The sequence below is a fragment of the Ceratosolen solmsi genome, unplaced genomic scaffold, assembly GCF_000503995.2.
Source record: "Ceratosolen solmsi marchali unplaced genomic scaffold, CerSol_1.0 scaffold5, whole genome shotgun sequence".
Lineage (NCBI taxonomy): Eukaryota > Metazoa > Arthropoda > Insecta > Hymenoptera > Agaonidae > Ceratosolen > Ceratosolen solmsi.
This window is the reverse complement of record NW_011948454.1, coordinates 189,355-209,226: the sequence shown is the minus strand read 5'-3', so window position 1 is coordinate 209,226 and position 19,872 is coordinate 189,355. Positions and strand designations below refer to the sequence as shown.

Genomic DNA, 19,872 nt, shown 5'->3' with positions numbered 1-19,872 from the left:
TCATGTCGTTTATTAGTACTATCAATATATTTTAAAACAGAATTGCTAATATTACATATTACATATTTTAAAATAAACAATAATTATTACAATTAAATTTAGGTATTTATTATAATATTTTACATGATAATTACTTTAGTATGAAATAGGGGAGAATAAATGTAAAAAAGAATAGAAAAAATTCAGGTCAATATTTGATAATAATTATTTATTACTAACTTGAGTGCATCTCTGAGCTGCTGCAGCAGTAGTTGCTTTTCCTCATGGAGCCTAACACGGTCTGTTATAGTTTTGTTGGAAAGCTCAAAGGCATTGTTGAGGTCTTGCTCTAACCTACGTATCTCAGATTGAATTTTTTTCATGTCCTGATGTGTTCTTGTATGAGGAGTTATACTGCGCAATTCGCGCAATAGTTGTTCCTTCTCTTGAAACAATAACAGCTTGTCCTTGTCGCTTTCCGTCTGTCCAGGTATTACCTATAATGTAAATCGAACCTGTTTAATACTTATTCTTATTTAATGAACAACACCTTCTGTAGTTTCGCTATTAACGTACTTTCTATTTTTCCCTTCATTCTACGTTTTTCTTTTTCAAAGGAATATTCGTAAATATTAAACAATTAAGAATATATTTTTTAAATATTATGACTTACGTCTATGGCTTTTTTTTGAATATCACTTAATTAATTTCAAGAAGCTTATTTAACAATTGTCATTTATAATCGAATGATTCGAATTATTTTATATAATTTCTTTGATACGAATTTAATTAATTTAGGCTGATTTATTATTAATCATTCTTGAAATAACTATAGTTCACATTAAAAAAAATTACATAAATTATATTTGTAGTTAAAATAGATAAATTAGAAAAGTCTAACCGAAATTGACACAAAATCATAAAGCCCCTTTCATCAATATTCAAAATAAATAGAATTTTGCTACAATTCGAATCACTAATAAATGTTGAAATATGAAAGAATTATTATTTCAAAGAGGAAGTACGTGTAATATTAGTTAGATGGTCTAAATGATTCTTTGAGCAATGTCTGAAAATGCCGGAAATATAAACGAAAGAAAAGAGGGAATAAAATAATAAGTATTTAGTAAACGCTAACCTTCTCCTCAAGATCAGCAAGTTGTTGCTGAATAAGCTGGATGCGCTTCCGGGCTTCATCATACTGCAGCCTCATTCTAGCCATCTCGGCAAGTCTTGTACCTATGGGTACAAGTTCACCTGATAGATCGGTCTGTGAAGCAGTACTCAGCTTTTCTTGAGGCAAACTCAAGGTACTTGCTTCGGGGCTGCCCTCGCACAACTGCAGCCTTGTAAGCTCATCTTTCAACTGTGCTAGTGACTGCATGAGTTCGGCCTTTTCTTTCTCTCCTGAGCTCAAACTCTTTTGAATATTCCGCAACTCCGTCATTATCGCCTGGGCTTCTGTTATGTTGTAGCAGCCTGCATGGTGCGAACTCAACTTTTGTTCCACGCTGCTCGTAGCATTTGTTTTAAATTAGAAATTAATGAAACAGTACGATCGGAAAACCGATCAAATATTTGTAAACATTTTTCATATGTACTTATTTGAAAATACTTTATTAATCAAATACTTGGAAACAACTTTACAGTTTGTTTGGAAAGTAGATTATGTTTAAAGTATAAATATAGAATACAGAAAGTAGAGTATGCTTAATAATGAATGCTTATTTTAGAAAAATTAGATACTTATATATAGTAGTGATCATAGTAGTTTTAAAATCTTGGTTTATATTTTTTTTACAATATCATTACATACCAAGTAAATTACTAACTACTGTAAGTAGTAATTTTATTCGTTAAATATATTGATTAAATATGTTGCTAAAAGAGTTTATGGTTATAATATTTCTGTATTATTTTTACAACAGATAATCTTAATTAACCTATAAAATAGTAAAGTATACTTTACATTTATATAATATAATGGTAATATACTATATCATTAAATTAATTATAAAATAAAAAGAAGTATGTAATTTTGGAAGAATGATAACATTTAAACGCTTTCCTTCGATGATAATTTTATTTTCAATAAACAACTTCTTTTTGTTAACTTCGTTTGAAATCACTCATGGATGATTGATCATACATTCTTATTTAATTATTTTTGTAAATATTGAAAACTATTAAGAATTAAATAGAATAAATTTTTTTAAATTATTAAATTTTTGGTTTGTACGTGTTTTTTTTATATGTCAAAGTAAAACTACTGAAAATAAAATTATTATCTTCATAATGTACATATGTTTTATAAAATAAGTACAAATAAGTCAATTTATTATATCAAAATTAAAATCAACATTTGTTCACTACGTATAGTAGACTGCACATGAATTAAGCGAATAAAAATTTAAGAATAAGTATATTGATTCAAGTATCAATATCTTTATATTTGTTGATAATGATAATAGTATTAAAATATCTACAATAGTACAATAGTAATTACATGATAATTTGCACTATGTGCGCAAGCATAACTTTAGTAAATGAGAAGGATATTTATAACAGTGGTGTTTTTATTTGTTTAGTCATTTTAATGCACTAAATTTTCTTCATTTTGCGTGTCCTTTAATATTAAATAATTTTTAATTTGGAGTAAGATGTACATAATACGTTGAGGTTGCAAAAAAATACGTTCAAACTGCAGGAAACTTACCTTGCTAAGGTGTCAACACCGCGCTGCGTACAATTCATTTCCGCACGAATTTGCTCTAGTTCACGCTTTAATCGTGAAACTCGCTTCCTGGCTAGCGCCACATCACATTTCAATAAGTCTGGATCATATTTCGTGCTGAGTGAGCTGGAACTCGAGCAAACTGCAACAATAAGGATAAGCATACTTGTGCGTTCCCGTTCTTTAGTTTCTTTTTGGCCTTTTTCAATTTTGTTTACTCTACGCTCATTTATTAAAAAAAAACAGCAAAGAAATATTAGTTTTAGTTTAAAAAAAAGCGATTGAAACTGGGAGGATAAAATTATATTTATACTGATGTTATAGAGAGCTAGCATATCATTTTTTATGAACCTTTTTCATTTATATATATATTTTTTTTTGTGTCAATTTAAGATATATTTCGAAAAAATTATAATATTTAAATAATTTTTTTATAATTTATACAATTGCATTCTAATTTTATACGGAGCATTACATGTTATCGATTACGAGCCTTGAAATTTTAATAAGAAGCGTCTTTGAATTAGAATTCAGCCACTTCAATTCAGTATTTGACAATACTAAGAGTATTGAAATTATAAATTTACATAACGCAAACAGTTATACATATTTATGCATCAGTTTGTGATGAGAAAAAAAATGCATTTAAAAAAAGATACGGTTACATTAGATAAACGAAATCTGATTTCTACTTAAATACAAGCGTTCCCAAATTTACAATATCGTACGAAAAATAATTTGAATTAATATTTTAACACGGTTCGTTATCAACGCGTGGTTATTTATGAATAGAAATTCACAAATAAAAGTAGTTCTGAGGGAAAAGGTATCTCATTTACATCACAAACATATCGCAGTATATTTTATATAAAAAAAGAATCAAGGAACATTTGAGGATACTCACGGCTGCTACGAGAGGTGCCGAGCGTACTGAGGGCATTGTTCAGATGATTGTACTCATCTTGAGCTAAACATAATCGCTGTTGCTTCACGTCATAGATCTCTTTTTTCGCCTACAATACAAACAATTTATGTTTTACTTTTAATTTGATTTATATTTTTCTTAACTATCCTATTTTATTGACATTTTATTTTTAATTGTTTTCTTCCTGTATTTAATCAGACATTAATAATAATAACAAATCTTGATTATAAATAAGTAGTTATGTTTAATTTCTCTTATTGAATAACATAGATTAATTTTTTTTTTAATATTGATATTTTACATTTATTAATCTTCAGAAAAGAAATTAATTTTTATGCAGTCTTATATGGTTCATATATCTAAAATTTAAAAATATAAAAGACTTTTAAAAAATTTCAATATGTATTCTCTTTTGAGAGGTACTCAGCTATTCGAGTAGCTAAATCGCACCATTTAAATATCTGCAGAAGAACTCCTCTGAACCTTATTTGTATATAGATTTATCTCGCAGATAGATTGATAAATTATTATTTCTAGTTTGATTCATATTTATTCATTTAACATTCTATTTATTTTAAACACTATATTAAAGGTGAAAATATTAGTGTTTGTGTTTATGACGTATTATTTTCTATTCAAATAATAATTTAAAATGAGTAACGTATATAATATGTTAATTTTTAACACATTTAACTACATTAAACGGGGCTTTTATCGATTTAAAATAGGTTTTTATTTTTTAACTTAACATTGAATACGTTTTATTTTTAGTGAACATTCATTCAGCATAATTAGCAGCAATGAAATAAAATTTTTATTGCAGATATCACTATTTTCTATATTTTATTAACATTAAATATTAAATGATTAATTTGACATTGTTATTCTAATTTAAATCCTATTTACATAATTTTTATTGAAAATTATTTTGAATTTGGATTTTTCTAATAGTTTAAAAACAAAAACGCATTTTACATGGCACTATTATTAAATTTATTATTAATTTTATTATTAAATTTCATCAGCTGTTGGAATTTACAATTTTTCAAATTAAATTTATAACAAAGAATAAGAAAATACTTTCTCTATTCAAACAAAACATATTAGACTATTATAAATAATTAAGCCAATTCTTATAGCTTATCATTGAGCTTGATAATTAAGAATACATTAAAAAAAGTGGGGATATCAATAAATTAAATTTATTCTATAAATTTATATTATATATAATAAATTCATTAATACTAAAGTTTTATCAAGCTCTAGTTTTTTAATGTATTGTAGTCTTTTAGGATTTTTTCTAATGTTCTTTTTATTTTTTTTTTTAAACTAAAGAATATAAATAATAAAATCAATTATTTAATAATATATTCATTAATTTCGTTTGATTTTGGATCATAAATGCAATAATAACAAGTACTAAAAATAAGACTATATATATATAGTAATATTTCAGATAATTAAAATATATTTTATCACATTGTTAAAAATTAATATTTTGACTAAAAATAATTTGTATCAATATTTTAATAATCATGTATGTGTGTGTGTGTGTGTGTGCGTGTGAATGCAATTTTGCTTCAAAATAGAAAAAACAATTATTTAAACAAAATTTATTTTTATGTTTATATTTTATAATTGAAAATTATCAATTAATAAAACATTTATATATTTTTTTAATTGTGAGCACATTGCAGTAAGATTATTTTGTATTTTAAAATTTTTAAATGAATTTTCAGAATTTGACTATGAATAGCAGCATTTTGAACTGCGATAATTATTTTTTCATATACTTTTCTTATTTCTGATATTGTTGTATTTCCCGTGCCTTACAAATTATTCGGCTATCAGTATTATTTCCGAAGCCTATGCTAGAATTTGAAGTTAATTCAATATTTTATACGGAGTTATTTTTCATGTTTGAATTTTTCTACTCTAAGATTTAGGGTGATATATATAATTTAATTTTTATTATATATAATATATAATTATATATAATAATTTTATTGATTTTATATACGCTAATTATGAAAAAGTCATAAAGAAGCAAAAATACGAAAGTGAGAGAGAAAATATAATATTTAAAATTCAAAGATATCGTAATAGTTAAAATTAATGTCAATAAAGTACAATTAATTATTAGTATTCGATGCCTCTAAAAAAAAAATAATTGTTGAAGTATTATCGAAAACAGTAATTAAAATCCGGGGGTAAATAAGAAAATTAAAACGGAAATTAATGTTAGCCTGGCACACCTAAATTGTAGAGTCCTATAAAAATTATTGATTTATATGATCACGCATATACGCTGTGACGAAAAGAGCGTCTCTCGAATTTCATGAAATAACTTCTCGCCACATCACAGTACAGAAACACCAAAAAAAACTTCAAGGATTCATCGACAATTGCAGCGAAACGCATCGATAATCCAACGAAAGAAAAAGAGAGGTAGAAGGACGGGAAAAACGGGGAAGGGATGGCAAAGGGAAGAAGGGAAGCAAAGAGAGGAAGCAGCATTCCATGCGTCTCTCCCTATTTAGCTGTGCATGGACTGAGAGCTCGAGAAAAGTCGTTCCGCGGATCCTTGTTACTGTAGCATCACTTCAAAGTCAAAACGGAATTCAACGAGAGTATTTCGCTATTGCTTTTATTTCTTATTATTGACTTGTTTTTGTTTTTGTATATTTTTTCATAAGTTTTTATATTGTTAAAGCAACTCTTTTTTGTATAAAATTTCCAACTGAACTATCATTAATTGTTTTCCTAAGATACTTATGGATCTTAAAATATTTAAAAATTGCCGTTTTCCTTATTTATTCTAGTATACGATATTTTGAAAAAAAAATGGAATTAAATGAGAATCTGCAATGTTCTGCTTAAAAATATACGGAAATACAAAGATTTTAAAATAATGTTTTTTAAACATAAAATTTTGATTTACTCTTTCTAGAAATACATATTGTTACTCACCTAACCAATACTTATTTTGTATTGATTTTAGTTTTATTCATAAGCAAAATAAATTAAAGAATTATCTATTTTATTTTTAAATTGGATATTTGGATAAAAAAACTTGGGATTTTAATTTTGCAGTTCACTCTTTTATTCGTAACAAAAGACAAGTTAGTAATATTAAAGAACTTTAAGATTTTACAAAAACTTTCTTATACGTGTTTTATAGAAACCCGATCTAATCCATATTTTTACAATTAGAATAAGAATATGAATGTATGTTTTTATTTATGGTGAGCTTCATTGACAAATTTATTCGTAATGAACTACTTCTTCACATTCATATTTATTTTTTATTTAAATTTATAATGTATTGATAATAAGAAAAAAGAAAAAAGTTTTTCAATTAAAATAGCTAATTAAGTATTGCATATAATTTTCATTTTTAATTTAAATTTATCCTCGTTCATTGAAAGAATACGATTTGATTTTATGAAATTAGCTGTTACTTTTTAATTAATATATTTTAATTACTTTTATGCACATATCAAAATTATATAAAATACGTTACCATATAATTAATCATTTTAATTACTTTAATAAAGTAATTTAATGTCTGGATCAGCGCATGTTATTTAACTTAATATCTTTAAAAATATAAGTATACATACTTTTCATATAATTTTCATTTCTATAAATTGATGTACCAATTTTTTTTCTTTTACAATATTTACAGATATATTAATTATAATTTTATCGAAATATTACATATAAATATTCAATTTTAGAATACTCAAATAAGTATATCGATTACTTGTATTGATTGAATTTACAGCAGATTAATAATTCATCTTAACAATTACTTCATCTATTACATTTAGAATTTTTCTTATTACAACATTATTTTATATTAATGAACATTTTTAATTCATATTACTTATGTATGTTTGATTTAAAAAAATTTTTTTTAACAAGTAAATGAATTTTAAATTCTTTAATAAATTTACATTATACTTAATTAAAATTAAAGTATGTTTGCAATTGAATAATAGAATAAAATATCTAACTGAACTTTAAAGAATACAATTGATATAGTTTACTTTTTAAAGCAATAATATTTTGGCTATTTAAATGATATTAATATAATATCAATGTTAACAGGGAATACAAAAATGGTAATTAAACAATTATAAAAATGCTAAAAATGCAATTTTACTTAGAAATAATATTTATGTTGCATTTTTTATTTTTATTTTTACAAACATTTTCCATAAATACTTTAATATTTTACTTTTTATATATACAATTAGTCAATTTAATTTTTCATATATATTGTCATATATATAACATAATAAACTGAATATTTAATTAATTTTAATATATTTAATAACAAATAAAATAAGATATACTAATTTGAAATAATAGATCTATGTAAATAATTTTAATTATTATTATTGTTATCAATATTACTATTATAATTATTTTAATTATATTTCCAAACGTCGTAAAGCAAAATAATACATTATTAAATATAATTATTCCATATTTTAGTAAGATTTGACAAACCTTTATGCTACATAAATTATAGAAACAATAATTGGATAAATCAATATTAGTTTCATTTCAAGGAATTTCAAATTAAATATATTAATATAATAAACTAATAATAATTATTCAAGAAAATACTGTATTAGGTAAAATATATAATAATGTACTTCATTATATATAAGTAATAATATAAATTCTTATAATAATAATTACACTTTCAATTTGTTATAATTAATAAATACTGCGCATATTACGATCGTAATAATTTGTAGTATAAAATCATATACCGTCTAAAATCAGTCAAATGTTCGTACATATTTCAAAATTATTTTCTATAGTAACAAATATTTTTTTAATTCATTTTAAAAGACAAGTATATTCTCATAAATAAAAATGGTGTTTACATTTAAATTATTATTACATTGCAATTGTTATTTACAATAATACTGTTTCATGAAGCAAACATAATTAATTTTATTTTCCTAAAGAATTTCGTCTCAAAATTTGAAATTTTGTGGTCTAAAATGTATTCTACTTTTATATCAAAGTAAATATTAAATTAAAATAATAAATATTAAGAAATCTTATATATATTTTTTTATTTATTTATTTTTATGAATATGAATAATACTTATTAATTTATCATTTTTAATTATCGAAATATAAAAAGAATTATTATAATCAAATGGAACATTTTAAAAAATATATATTTTTTTAAAGTAAATGAATGCCTAAAAATAACTTCCTATTTATACATTAATATTTTCACGTTTTATTCTTTACTTGAATAACCTTTCACCTCACTGAGTCCATAATTGAAGAAGTATCACCAAACGCGCTTTTGCGTCCACGAAAATTGTACTGCACATATATGAGATGGAATGATAAAAAACCAATTCACTCTGTATGATTCACTTAACACTCAAAAAAAAGAAAATAAATTTTCAATCTAGATGTGGAATTCACCACAATTCTCATCTTTCATCTTTCTCTCATCTTTCACATTTCATCCAAATGGCCAACTCAACACTATATCATCTAATTAAATTTAAGATATAAATATACTGATTCAGATTTCTTCTTTTCACACTATAAGTAGCTTTTTCAATTTTTCAAAAAATTGCTAATAGTAATACCAATGAATGAACAATATTATGCACGATTAATACTGAATAGGCTTTTCGAAGCACGCCATTATAGTGAAATAAACAAGAAATTAAATGCATTTAATCTAATGTAAAGTAAAACATCCTTACGTATTCGCAATAGTAGTATGCAGTAGCATCTCTGTTGTTGCGCCTGTAGCACTGCTCCCAGTAAAATCTCTGAATCTGTTCATCGTTCTCATAATCATTTTGATAACACATTCTCATCTGATATTGCGATACAACATTTTGATAAATCTGTTCCTGGTGTTGTTTGCTCTGTTGTTGTTGTTGTTGTTGTTGCTGCTGATATTGATAGTTCTGATGCTTCTGATTCTGGTAATGATGAATATTGTGCCTATAATATTGTAATTGTTGTCTCGAATGTTGTTGATTAAACTGCTGCTGCTGTGATTGGTGATTATGTAAATGAAACTCCTGTTGCTGCAACAACTGTCGATAGTCATGGCGTGTTTGATAGTTATTAAGAATGCACTGCTGAGGATAATAGACGTGAGTACTGCTACTACTTATTTTGCTAGTAGCACTGTTAACATTGCTATTGCAATGGTCGATAAAGCTGCGATATTGATGAGCCGGTACAAGTACACAGAGAGTATACTGGCGGTCCATGCCGGTTCTCTGCTAACCGCGTCAAGGAACAGAATATGCACGAATTTCTCTGATTTTGTCGTGCGCTCTTAATCTTCTACGCTCTTTGGTTTCACCTTCACTTATTTCTCTTGCAACTTCTTTCCACTTTTACTTACACAATCTTTTTATATCTTTCTGTCTCTTTTTTTTTGCTAAGGCACATACTTCTGTACTTACAAGATACGCATGTATTGCTCTACTCACGCTGCGGTAGAACAGATTCACCTCATCTTCTCGAAGGCTTCTACCAGACTGGCCAGTTACGGGCCCGAAATTCCGATCCCCACCTCCTCTCTTTTGCCATTCTATCTTTCTTCATTCGTTCTCTTTCTAGCTTGAGCAGGTAAGCGCAGACAGGCTTTCAAACAGGCAAGCAAGCAAACAGGCAAGTAGGTAAGCAGGAAGGAAGTCAGCAGGAGGGCAGGCAGACAGACAAACAGACAAACAGACAGGCAAGAGAAATTCAATTTTTAAAGGATCTCTTTTGTCCTTCTTTCATTACTTCTTACATGCTCTGTCTCTTTTCTCTTTGAAGATTCTATATCTGGTAATTCCCTCACGCTCTCTTTCTCTCTCTACCTCCCTCTCTCTCTCTCTGCCTTTCGCTCATTTTAATCTTTCATGCAAACTGACGCGCGTTCTACTCTTCCTCCTGCTTCCATTCTATTTCTTCTTGATCGCTCTCTCTCTCTCTCTCTCTCTGCTCTTCTTATTTGTGGTACCATGCTTTTCTCTTTCCTTTGCGTGCGCATATGAGGGAGCAGGATCATGCTTCTTCCTCTGATGTACGGTACGCTGCCACGTTGCTGCCTTGGCCAGAGTTCCGGCGAGGCTCTTACGGTTCGCGACTGTTTCTTTCCTGACATAAAAAGGCGGGTCTCATCTTGAGGGCTCGGTTGTTCTACAGGAGCGTAAGCGCTGGTTCCCTTTACGAGTGACCGTAGCTGTACAATTGCAGCTCCAAATATTTCAGAGAATTAAGAAATATTTCCTATCATTCATTTTGTTCTCCCTTGTTTCATAAAATCATAATTTGTAAAGAAATATAACATTTTTAACTATATCAGATTACTGTTTTATTTATAATGCCGAGTATGGTAAAAAAAACCGTAATTAAAAGATTTGATAAATCTATTCTAGCTATAAGCGACCAGTATTTAAATTATGATAAATTTTAAGATTAATTTTTTCAATGACATTAAAAATTATCATAATGTTATTCAAAAGAAGTGTATTCTAGTTTTAAAAAGTTTTAAATCTTTTTTTCTTCGAAGTTACTGTATTTATTATCTTTTGATTATGTTTATGCAAACAATGACTATTTAAAGTTTTTATTTTGCAACGATGATTAAATATCACGACATTTGTAGCTTTAAAAATTATTATTTTGTATACCATTCAATACTTCTATACTTCATTTTTTTCTAATTATTAATTTTAATTGAAAAAAACAACATATAGGCTGTAATTTGTATTAAATTGAATTGTTTAAAATTACATATCCTTACTTTTCAATATATAAAACTGCTATTAAAAATTGCATGGGAATTAAATATATATATTTACATCAAATACCGTATCAGTAACTTAATATTCAATGCATTTTTATTTATGTGTTATATTTATCACTACTTAGCTAATATTTCCATAGAAAATAAATAAATTTGAATTAAAAAAAAGTTTTGTAATTTTTCTTATTTGAGAATAGATAAATCAATTAATTTATTTTAACACACATTATGATGTCAACACATTAATAAAACTAGCAAAAGATTTCATATATTCCATTGATTCAAAAATATTAACAACAAATTGTATGTGCAATGATAATAATTATTATAATAAATGACATATCGAGATATTTACTTATATATATGTATATATATATGTATGTATAAAATAAATATATCTGAAGAGAAAATCAATAAAAAAACTTTGTAAATATTAACTATATTATTAAATTATTTAACCTATATAGGAAATTTTAGCTAAAAATATAATTAAATTATATATCTTCAATAATAGAGGTTTTTTTAATAAAATCTATTTTACGATAAAAATTCGTTATATAAGAAATTTCAAATATGTTTGACAGTGAACAAGAATTGATACAAACTATTGAGAAAATCATTTTATTTTTATATTCAATTTGAGTATCTAATCGATACAAGAATCGTCGATTATTTTGTTAGAGTAATTTATTCAAGGTAGTATCATGTTTATATAATAGTACTTAACTAGTACTTAATAATTTATAATTGAAACTGTAGTAGACAGTTATACAAATATATGTTGTTTATGAATAAAATGACAAAAATGTTTGAAGAAATTCAAATATTTAGTATATCATTATATATTCAACTCCGTACTCTGAATTATGAAAATAATTTTTTAGTGTATACATAAGAAAAGAGAAAGATATAGCGACTAGGCGGGAAGGGAGAAAACACGAATGAAAAAGTAAAAAAAAAAAGCGTACATCGAGCACCAGTCTCACACATCCTCGAAGTGCGTCAATACGTGGTCTTATTCCTTGCGTACGATAGCCATGAGAGAATTGGAGGGGAAGGGGGAATGGGCCCCCCGAGGTCAGGGTACGACCCTGCAAAAAGAGAGAGAAGAGAAGCATAGTCCCTCTCTCGGATAGTGTGTAGTAGAACCGACCTTGAAGCGCTCATTATACTTCATCTTTGTTGGAATTTCTGAGTTTGCTAGTGTAAATTCATCGGCATGATTGCGATCATCCGCCAACGTATGTATATATATGTAGGCAGACGGATGCTTATTTTCTCTTATATATATATATATTCATCATCATTCGATCCTTTTTTTGTTTTTGTTTTTTTCTTGGTCTTATAATATAGTTCAATTCTTTTCTTCTTAATGCTTTCTTGAGTATTCAAAATACTGCCGCTATTATTGTTATTACACTCGTAGTCCATGCCTGCAAATCGTATGTAAGGTTAGGTGAGGCCCTTGAAGAATCCTTTTCTCTTACGTGCGAGCACAGCGTTGGAATGAGATTGACTTGTTCGATTTCATTCTCAATACGTAAGAGTGTATATTCTTATTAGCCAAAATACTATAAACGTTTTAATATTTTAATATTTTTTGTAATATTGCTTGATAACATATATTTTTCTAAGTAAAAAATTTAAATATAATATTAAATAGATTAATAATATTAATAATTGTATGATTTAATAATTTTAGCGATGTATATTTTTATGATTTTATTTACACGTCTTCCTATGTTTAATTAAAAAAAATCTATAATTTTACTATCTTGAGTTAAATTCTAAATGATCTATTATTTTAAATTTTGAAGTTTAAGATAAAAGTTATATGATCTTGAACGAAACAAGATTAATTAAATAAAAAACTTCTGTAATAATAACCAATATGATGTAATCACCTTTTTAATAAGGTACCTATGTACATTTCTTTTTCATTTTCGTGAAAAAATGTATACAAATTTTCACAGTAATGCTATTATATTCTGAAAATATACTCAATATAACAGGTGTTATATCCAAAAATAAGAGTATCTCATTCTCGCCATCTTTTACTTTTTTTTCTTTGCATAGAAAATATCGGTCAATATATGCTGTACAGCATTTAGTCGAAAGAATATTATCTACATTTTTTTATATTTTTCTTTGGAGAATGCCACGATATCATTTTAATACTTTTTATTAACTAACGTTGTTTTACAATGAAACGAAAGCAATTATTGAACCTATAACTTTTACTTTACCTTTTTACTTTAGTCTTTTTAAATCAGAATTTAAAATCTTTATTGAATAAATTTTAATTAATATATGAAAATTGAGTATTTTTTGTGTCTAAATCCATCATTCGCATCATTTATATCTATGGATTGTACAGGTCATTTCTAAAATACACTATGGTGTAGTTATATATATTGTTAAGCTTAGTCTTCTAGAAACTAAGTGAAAAAGCATAAATGAAAAGTAAATAACAAGTAAACTATGTATTTGATCCTATTCAATAATAAATGATCGACATGCGGTTTTTAAATATTTTGTAAGTTCCATTAAATCCAAAATTTGTTTGGTGCGTTAGCCGTAAAACAGGATTGTAATAATTGTTCATATAAAACAATTGTGATGAAATATACATTCTTAATTCATAGAACCTCAAAGTTTATAAAAGTTCCGTGTACGATATTCAAAGTATGCAGAAAAAACAAGAGAGTTTACGAAAATGCGGAAGATGCAATTTGATTCTTGCAAGAAGTGAACACCGTGTAACCTCAAGAACGTAACAAACACCTTCCAAAACGAGTTTACTATAAGACAGGCAAAAGGAGAGAGAAACAAAGTTAAAAAAGAAAAGATGAAAATGCACTTGTTCGATACATCAGGACACACGTATTTCGTTTCCGTTTCCTGCTATAGGATTTTATTTACTTTTTTTCAAAAAGAATTGGCAAAGGAATGATATAAAAGTAGAAATATATATAGAAAGAGCGATAGAGCGAGCGAACGAGAGAGAGAGAGAGAGAGAGAGAAAGAAAGAGAAAAAAAAGGTGATAAAGAAGTGGCAAAATATTGTTTATACATTCTATGAAATGTAGAATTTGATTTGCTTTTTGCTGAAAAATTTAAACTTTATTTTATTAAAAAAATATTCCTTTATGATGGATATTCTTTTATGCAGTTTATTTATATGATAAAATCATTTATAAATATATAAAAAATATATATTAAACGTATTAGAATATATACCAATAAACGTGTTATAATAAAATATTAAAAATAATCTAACAGAATATTTTGCCAAAAGTTATTTAATTAAACAAAATCATTGCATTTTATTAATAATGAAAACAAAAATGAATGTTAGAAATTCATACAAATTACATATAAGCAATATTTTATTAAATTTTAATCAATTTTAAAGACGAAAATTTTTCTAATTTAATACAAAATAACTTTGTTCCAAAAATTAAAATCAATAATTTTTTGTTTACATTTATCATACATACAATTCAATTGCTTAAAATACATCAGTCTAAAATGAATCATACTATAAAAAACATCATTGTTGAAATTTCTGATTAAAAAAAGGTAAGCACTAAGTAATTGCAGAAGCATAGATAAAAATCAATTGAATATATATGAAGGCAATGAAAAAATAATAAAAAGTCAGAAATATGGACAATAAATTTTTGTAGTTCTAATCTGTGATACTAAAATAACTAGTAACAATTCTTTTGAGTAGATACGCGATAAGGAGAGTTGAATACATAAATGATTCCAAAATTTAATGTCGATCATTAGTCAAAAAATCGTTTTTTAAACTACGTACATAGGCGTACCAATTTGTATGTAGATTGCGCGTATTTAACGTTGATGTATATGTTATTAAAGATAATCGATTAATAGTTTGAATTCTTGAAAAGTTAATTCTATCAATAAAGTTTATATCAATAAATGTAATAATTGTTGACATCTGAAAAGCTTAAAAATCAATTATTATTGAATTTTGTTTCTAGTATATAATCGAAGGAGCTGAAATTTCTATCTCCGAATAATTAATTTTTATATTTTTTCAAAATAAATTGTAAAAAACGCTCCATAATCACTTCTGCATTATTATTCAAGTCACATGCGCATACAAATAATTGATCAACTTTCAATTTTTATTACATTTCAAATTCTACTAAATCTAATAAAAAATATTAGTCTACAACATTAAATTAACTTAAAAGTTTCTAAATAAATAACCTGAAAATAAAATTACTTATTTTTCATAAAATTGGTTAAATTAAGATATAAATATAAGATATAAATCTTTGTAAATAATAATCATTTATTGATAATTATAAAACTTTAGAATTTCTTCAGTTTTTTTTGCATTGAAATTAATAGATGATAAGTATATCTTTAAATAAACTGTGTTAGATTTTCAATTAATTTCAATTCATTTAATATGAATATTATTATCACAAAATTTTTTTAAATAATACATATAATATTGTAATTTGGATAACTGTTATACTTTTGTCAACAAAATTCATTATAAGGCATAGCATCAAAAACTAACTTCCATTAATAAAAATGAATAATAATTCAGTTTTCAATTTTATTTGAAATGTATAGATTTTTGCAATTTTAACTAGTACATATACAAAAAATAATAAAAAAACAGATATATTTGCTTTAATACAATAGAAAAAGTAAAAGGACAAAAATATTTTGAATTCATATATTTTCTCTCTTACGTTTTATCGCATTTACTCTATCGTTCTATTTAGTTTTAATAACTTAAAATATGTTAAGGTTATGTATATTACAAATTTGTATGATAACAAAAGGTAGTTACAACAATTTAGTTTCATATGCGCAAGTTCTACATTCATATACACAGTTCATATACGTAAGATAGAGAAATCATGATTAGTTCTTTATTCTTCATAAAAAAAAAATTAAAATGGAACAGGAAGTGTAGTCGGTCATTATATGTATACTAGTAAAACAGAAAAAAAATCGAACAAATTTTCTTTTAACAGTATATACATTTCGAAATTCGAAACATATATACAGAGAGGGAGAAAAGGCAGATATACATATATTTGCACGCGCACGTGCTATGCGAAAGAGAGAGAGAAGGAGAGAGAGAGAGAGAATGTAATAATGAATAAGCTCACAAAATACTATTGAAAGTTTTTCATACGTAGGAAAGAGAGATATGAATATTTTACTGAATATCTCTCTGTCCCCGACAACAAATATAAAAAAAAAGAGTAGCGATTGGAGCTAAAAGACAGAGAAAAGAGAGAAGGGAGAGGAACGATGGAAGAGAGGAAGGTTGGAATGCAGCTGAGTGAGGAATTCCAACCCCTCCCGCATATTTATCTGAGCAACTCTCTTTCTCCCCCCCCCCCTCATTGCTTCTATGTTACTTGGGTTAATATACGTGTAAGCGTAAGAGTGTGCAAGGTTTGAGGTACCACAAGAGTAAGGTCCCTTTTATAGTGCGCAACCATCGAAGGGGAAAAATATAGTTGTTTGCACGCACATGGTGTACATTTACGTGTATACCAATTACCCATGGATATTATACCTATATAATGAGAAATAAGATTTCAGTATGGTTACATGCCTAGTTTTGGAATGCCAGCAATGCAAGCGTTTGTTACAATTTGAAGGATACATCTTACTTTAAAAATAATCTTGACTTGAAGGAAACAAAACAAGTAACGGATAAAAATAAGATAAATAAAAAATAATAAAAATATATGAAAATTTTGGGTGTATGTACATAAATATTTATATATATTTATATAAAACAGTAAAGTTGAGTAGAGAAATGTCCATTGAGAAAGATCATTGCTGCAACGTAGTTTTTACTTGAAACTAGAAATAGAGTACAGTATGCATCACGTTTTAAAAGTATGCATTATGTATACATGTTTAAATTTAAGTTTTGTATATAATCAGTCTTTTCTTTTTTATACTGAATAAAAATTTGCTGCTGATGGTGTGATTTTGGATATGTCCATCGAATTATAATTACTTACCATCACATATTCATGTATCTATTAATATGCCTTTTCTATGATCAGAGGGCAGTTCTTTAATTTAATAACATTTTTTTGAAGGAATGTATTAATAGTTTAAGCAATTGGTATTAACGTACATAACTGCAATTTTTGTTATCAAATAAATAGTAATTGAAATAATTAAAAAATCAATATTGAATTTGATCAAGAACTTTACCTCGCTTTAATGTTAAAATTTAAGAAATATTAAATAATGTTAATAATGATCGTTACATTTTTTATTGATTTTCCTATAAAAAGTGTACAAATGTACTTGACGCCATATTCTCCAATACATTGGTCGATAATACCATACATTAATAAATTAAAGCAAAATAAAATTGACATAAAAAATACACTTTTACAGTCACATTTTTTAAGTTCTTTATATCTTGAAAAATTATGCTGGTGTTTATTAATCAAATAAATTCTCGATCTAATTATCGTAGATTTGTCAAAAGATATGTACACTTCAATGCGAAACAAAGTAGACCTTACAAGATAAAAATTATATTCCTTATACTTAATCTTTAAACAAAAGTAGAAGATTTTCCGAAAATGTAAAGTCCCATATTTGACATAGATAATTAATTTTCAAATTTTATAAAGTTTAAAAAAAATAAATATATATATATTTAGACTCTTTTATATCGCCATTTCTTTATTTAATCTTGTAGTTTATTTTCTTATACCGGTGATGCAAATCATATATCGATTATCTTTTAACAGTTTCATTACTAGTATTGACTGGGAAAAGTTTATGAAAGTTTAAAAAAAAAAAATGAAAACAGTCAGATGGATTTATAGATTTATCATTTCATGTAAAAATAACGAAGAAAAAAATGTTGTGATGACTCTAGGATCCACCTGATTAAAATAATTTAATTTGGGGTTTGTAGACGGGCTACCGTCTACAGTTCACGTGATTGTTTGCCTTGTGGCTACTGAATTCCGTGCGTGATAGTTTTTAAACTGATGGTAGCGAGAAAACGGATTACAGCAAAAAAAGTATTGACGAGCAAATAATTCGTGGCTCGAATTGGTTTAGCTTTAGTGATGAGAGCTGGACAACTATGCGTAGGCAGAGAGGTCGGAGCCAGGGCCACCGAAGGTCGCATATTAAATGCCTAGGCCTTTATACACGTAACTAAGTCTCCCTTTTTTACTCTCACACATGCTCACGCGGTTGCTTGCATATATGCACTCTTTTTCTTTCTCTCTTCTATATTTGAATGTGTTATCCTCACGTTGTGTGCTGCTCAACCTTGTGCGCAAGTATATAGTAATAGGCAATATGAAATTCCTTACACATTACCTTTTTATCATTCTGGATAAAAAAATACGAAACAGTAGAAATGTTTAATTATATGAATTCATATTAATCTATTTTACATTGCATTTGTCGTTCTACATTTTCAATCAATATTTTTTTTATTAATACTAAATTTTTAACCATGTTGTAGTAAATATATACCGTATATATTTAAATAATCCACTTATATTAATTATAATTTTATAAATATTACTGAGTATCTAATCCAATCAATATTAAACAGGGAAAGGAAATTGAATATTTTAATCTATTAATTTTTTATTAATGTATACAATTGTTTGACAAGGAAAAGTTACTTTAATTAACTATAACATTATATATTTTTTTAACAAGAAGGTACGGAAAAAAATATAGAATTTGTTTATACAAATCGCAACATCATTTTGTTAAATATGTATTTTACTTTTTATGCAAATATAAAACATACATGCATAACGACCAAAAAAGTATCGAAGTTATTAAAAAAATTTGAATTGTGACTTATGAAATATTAATTACATAATTACATAACAGACATTTTATATAATTCAGTTTACATGACAAACTAAGTGTAAATAACGTTAAAAATATTACACATCTCATAACTGAAACTGATAACAAAGTACTTATAGATTACAATAAAAAAAATGTATTTAAAGGAACTTGCAGGAAATTTTTGAGGTTGTAAAGATTTTTGTCAAGTAATTTCAATTATAATATAAAATTATTTTATGAAGCATATCATTTATTAACTTTATTAAATGCAATTCTGATTACGATTAAGTGCATCACTATTTTAAGTGAAAATTTGAAAGTCAATTTTGACCAATCAACTTACTACAAAGATCACTTTTTAAAAATTCTGAATAAGATGAATGCTATGTATTCTTAAGTATTTGAAAAACTTTTAGAAAATCTGTAATATTTCAAATGAATGTTAAGTTAGAACTTCTAAGTTCTTCACAAAAATATTCAAAGACAATTGTTTCGCCTCGGTTTTTGAAACTTTACTCAGTATACAAGGATCTATTTTGAAGACTGAATATTTTTCTA

At 26.0% G+C, this 19,872-nt stretch overlaps 1 protein-coding gene across 1 annotated transcript in view; it reads right to left on the bottom strand.

Moving 5' to 3' along the window:
- The window catches only part of kibra (WW and C2 domain containing protein kibra), a 78,436-nt gene that overhangs the window by 6,843 nt on the left and 51,721 nt on the right, over positions 1–19,872 (bottom strand). The window contains exons 5-8 of the mRNA XM_011505250.1: positions 3,618–3,726; positions 2,696–2,855; positions 1,118–1,490; positions 220–476 (exon numbers count right to left, since the gene is read on the bottom strand). Coding sequence (XP_011503552.1) covers positions 220–476; positions 1,118–1,490; positions 2,696–2,855; positions 3,618–3,726 — 899 coding nt within the window. The remainder of the gene's footprint in view (positions 1–219; positions 477–1,117; positions 1,491–2,695; positions 2,856–3,617; positions 3,727–19,872) is intronic.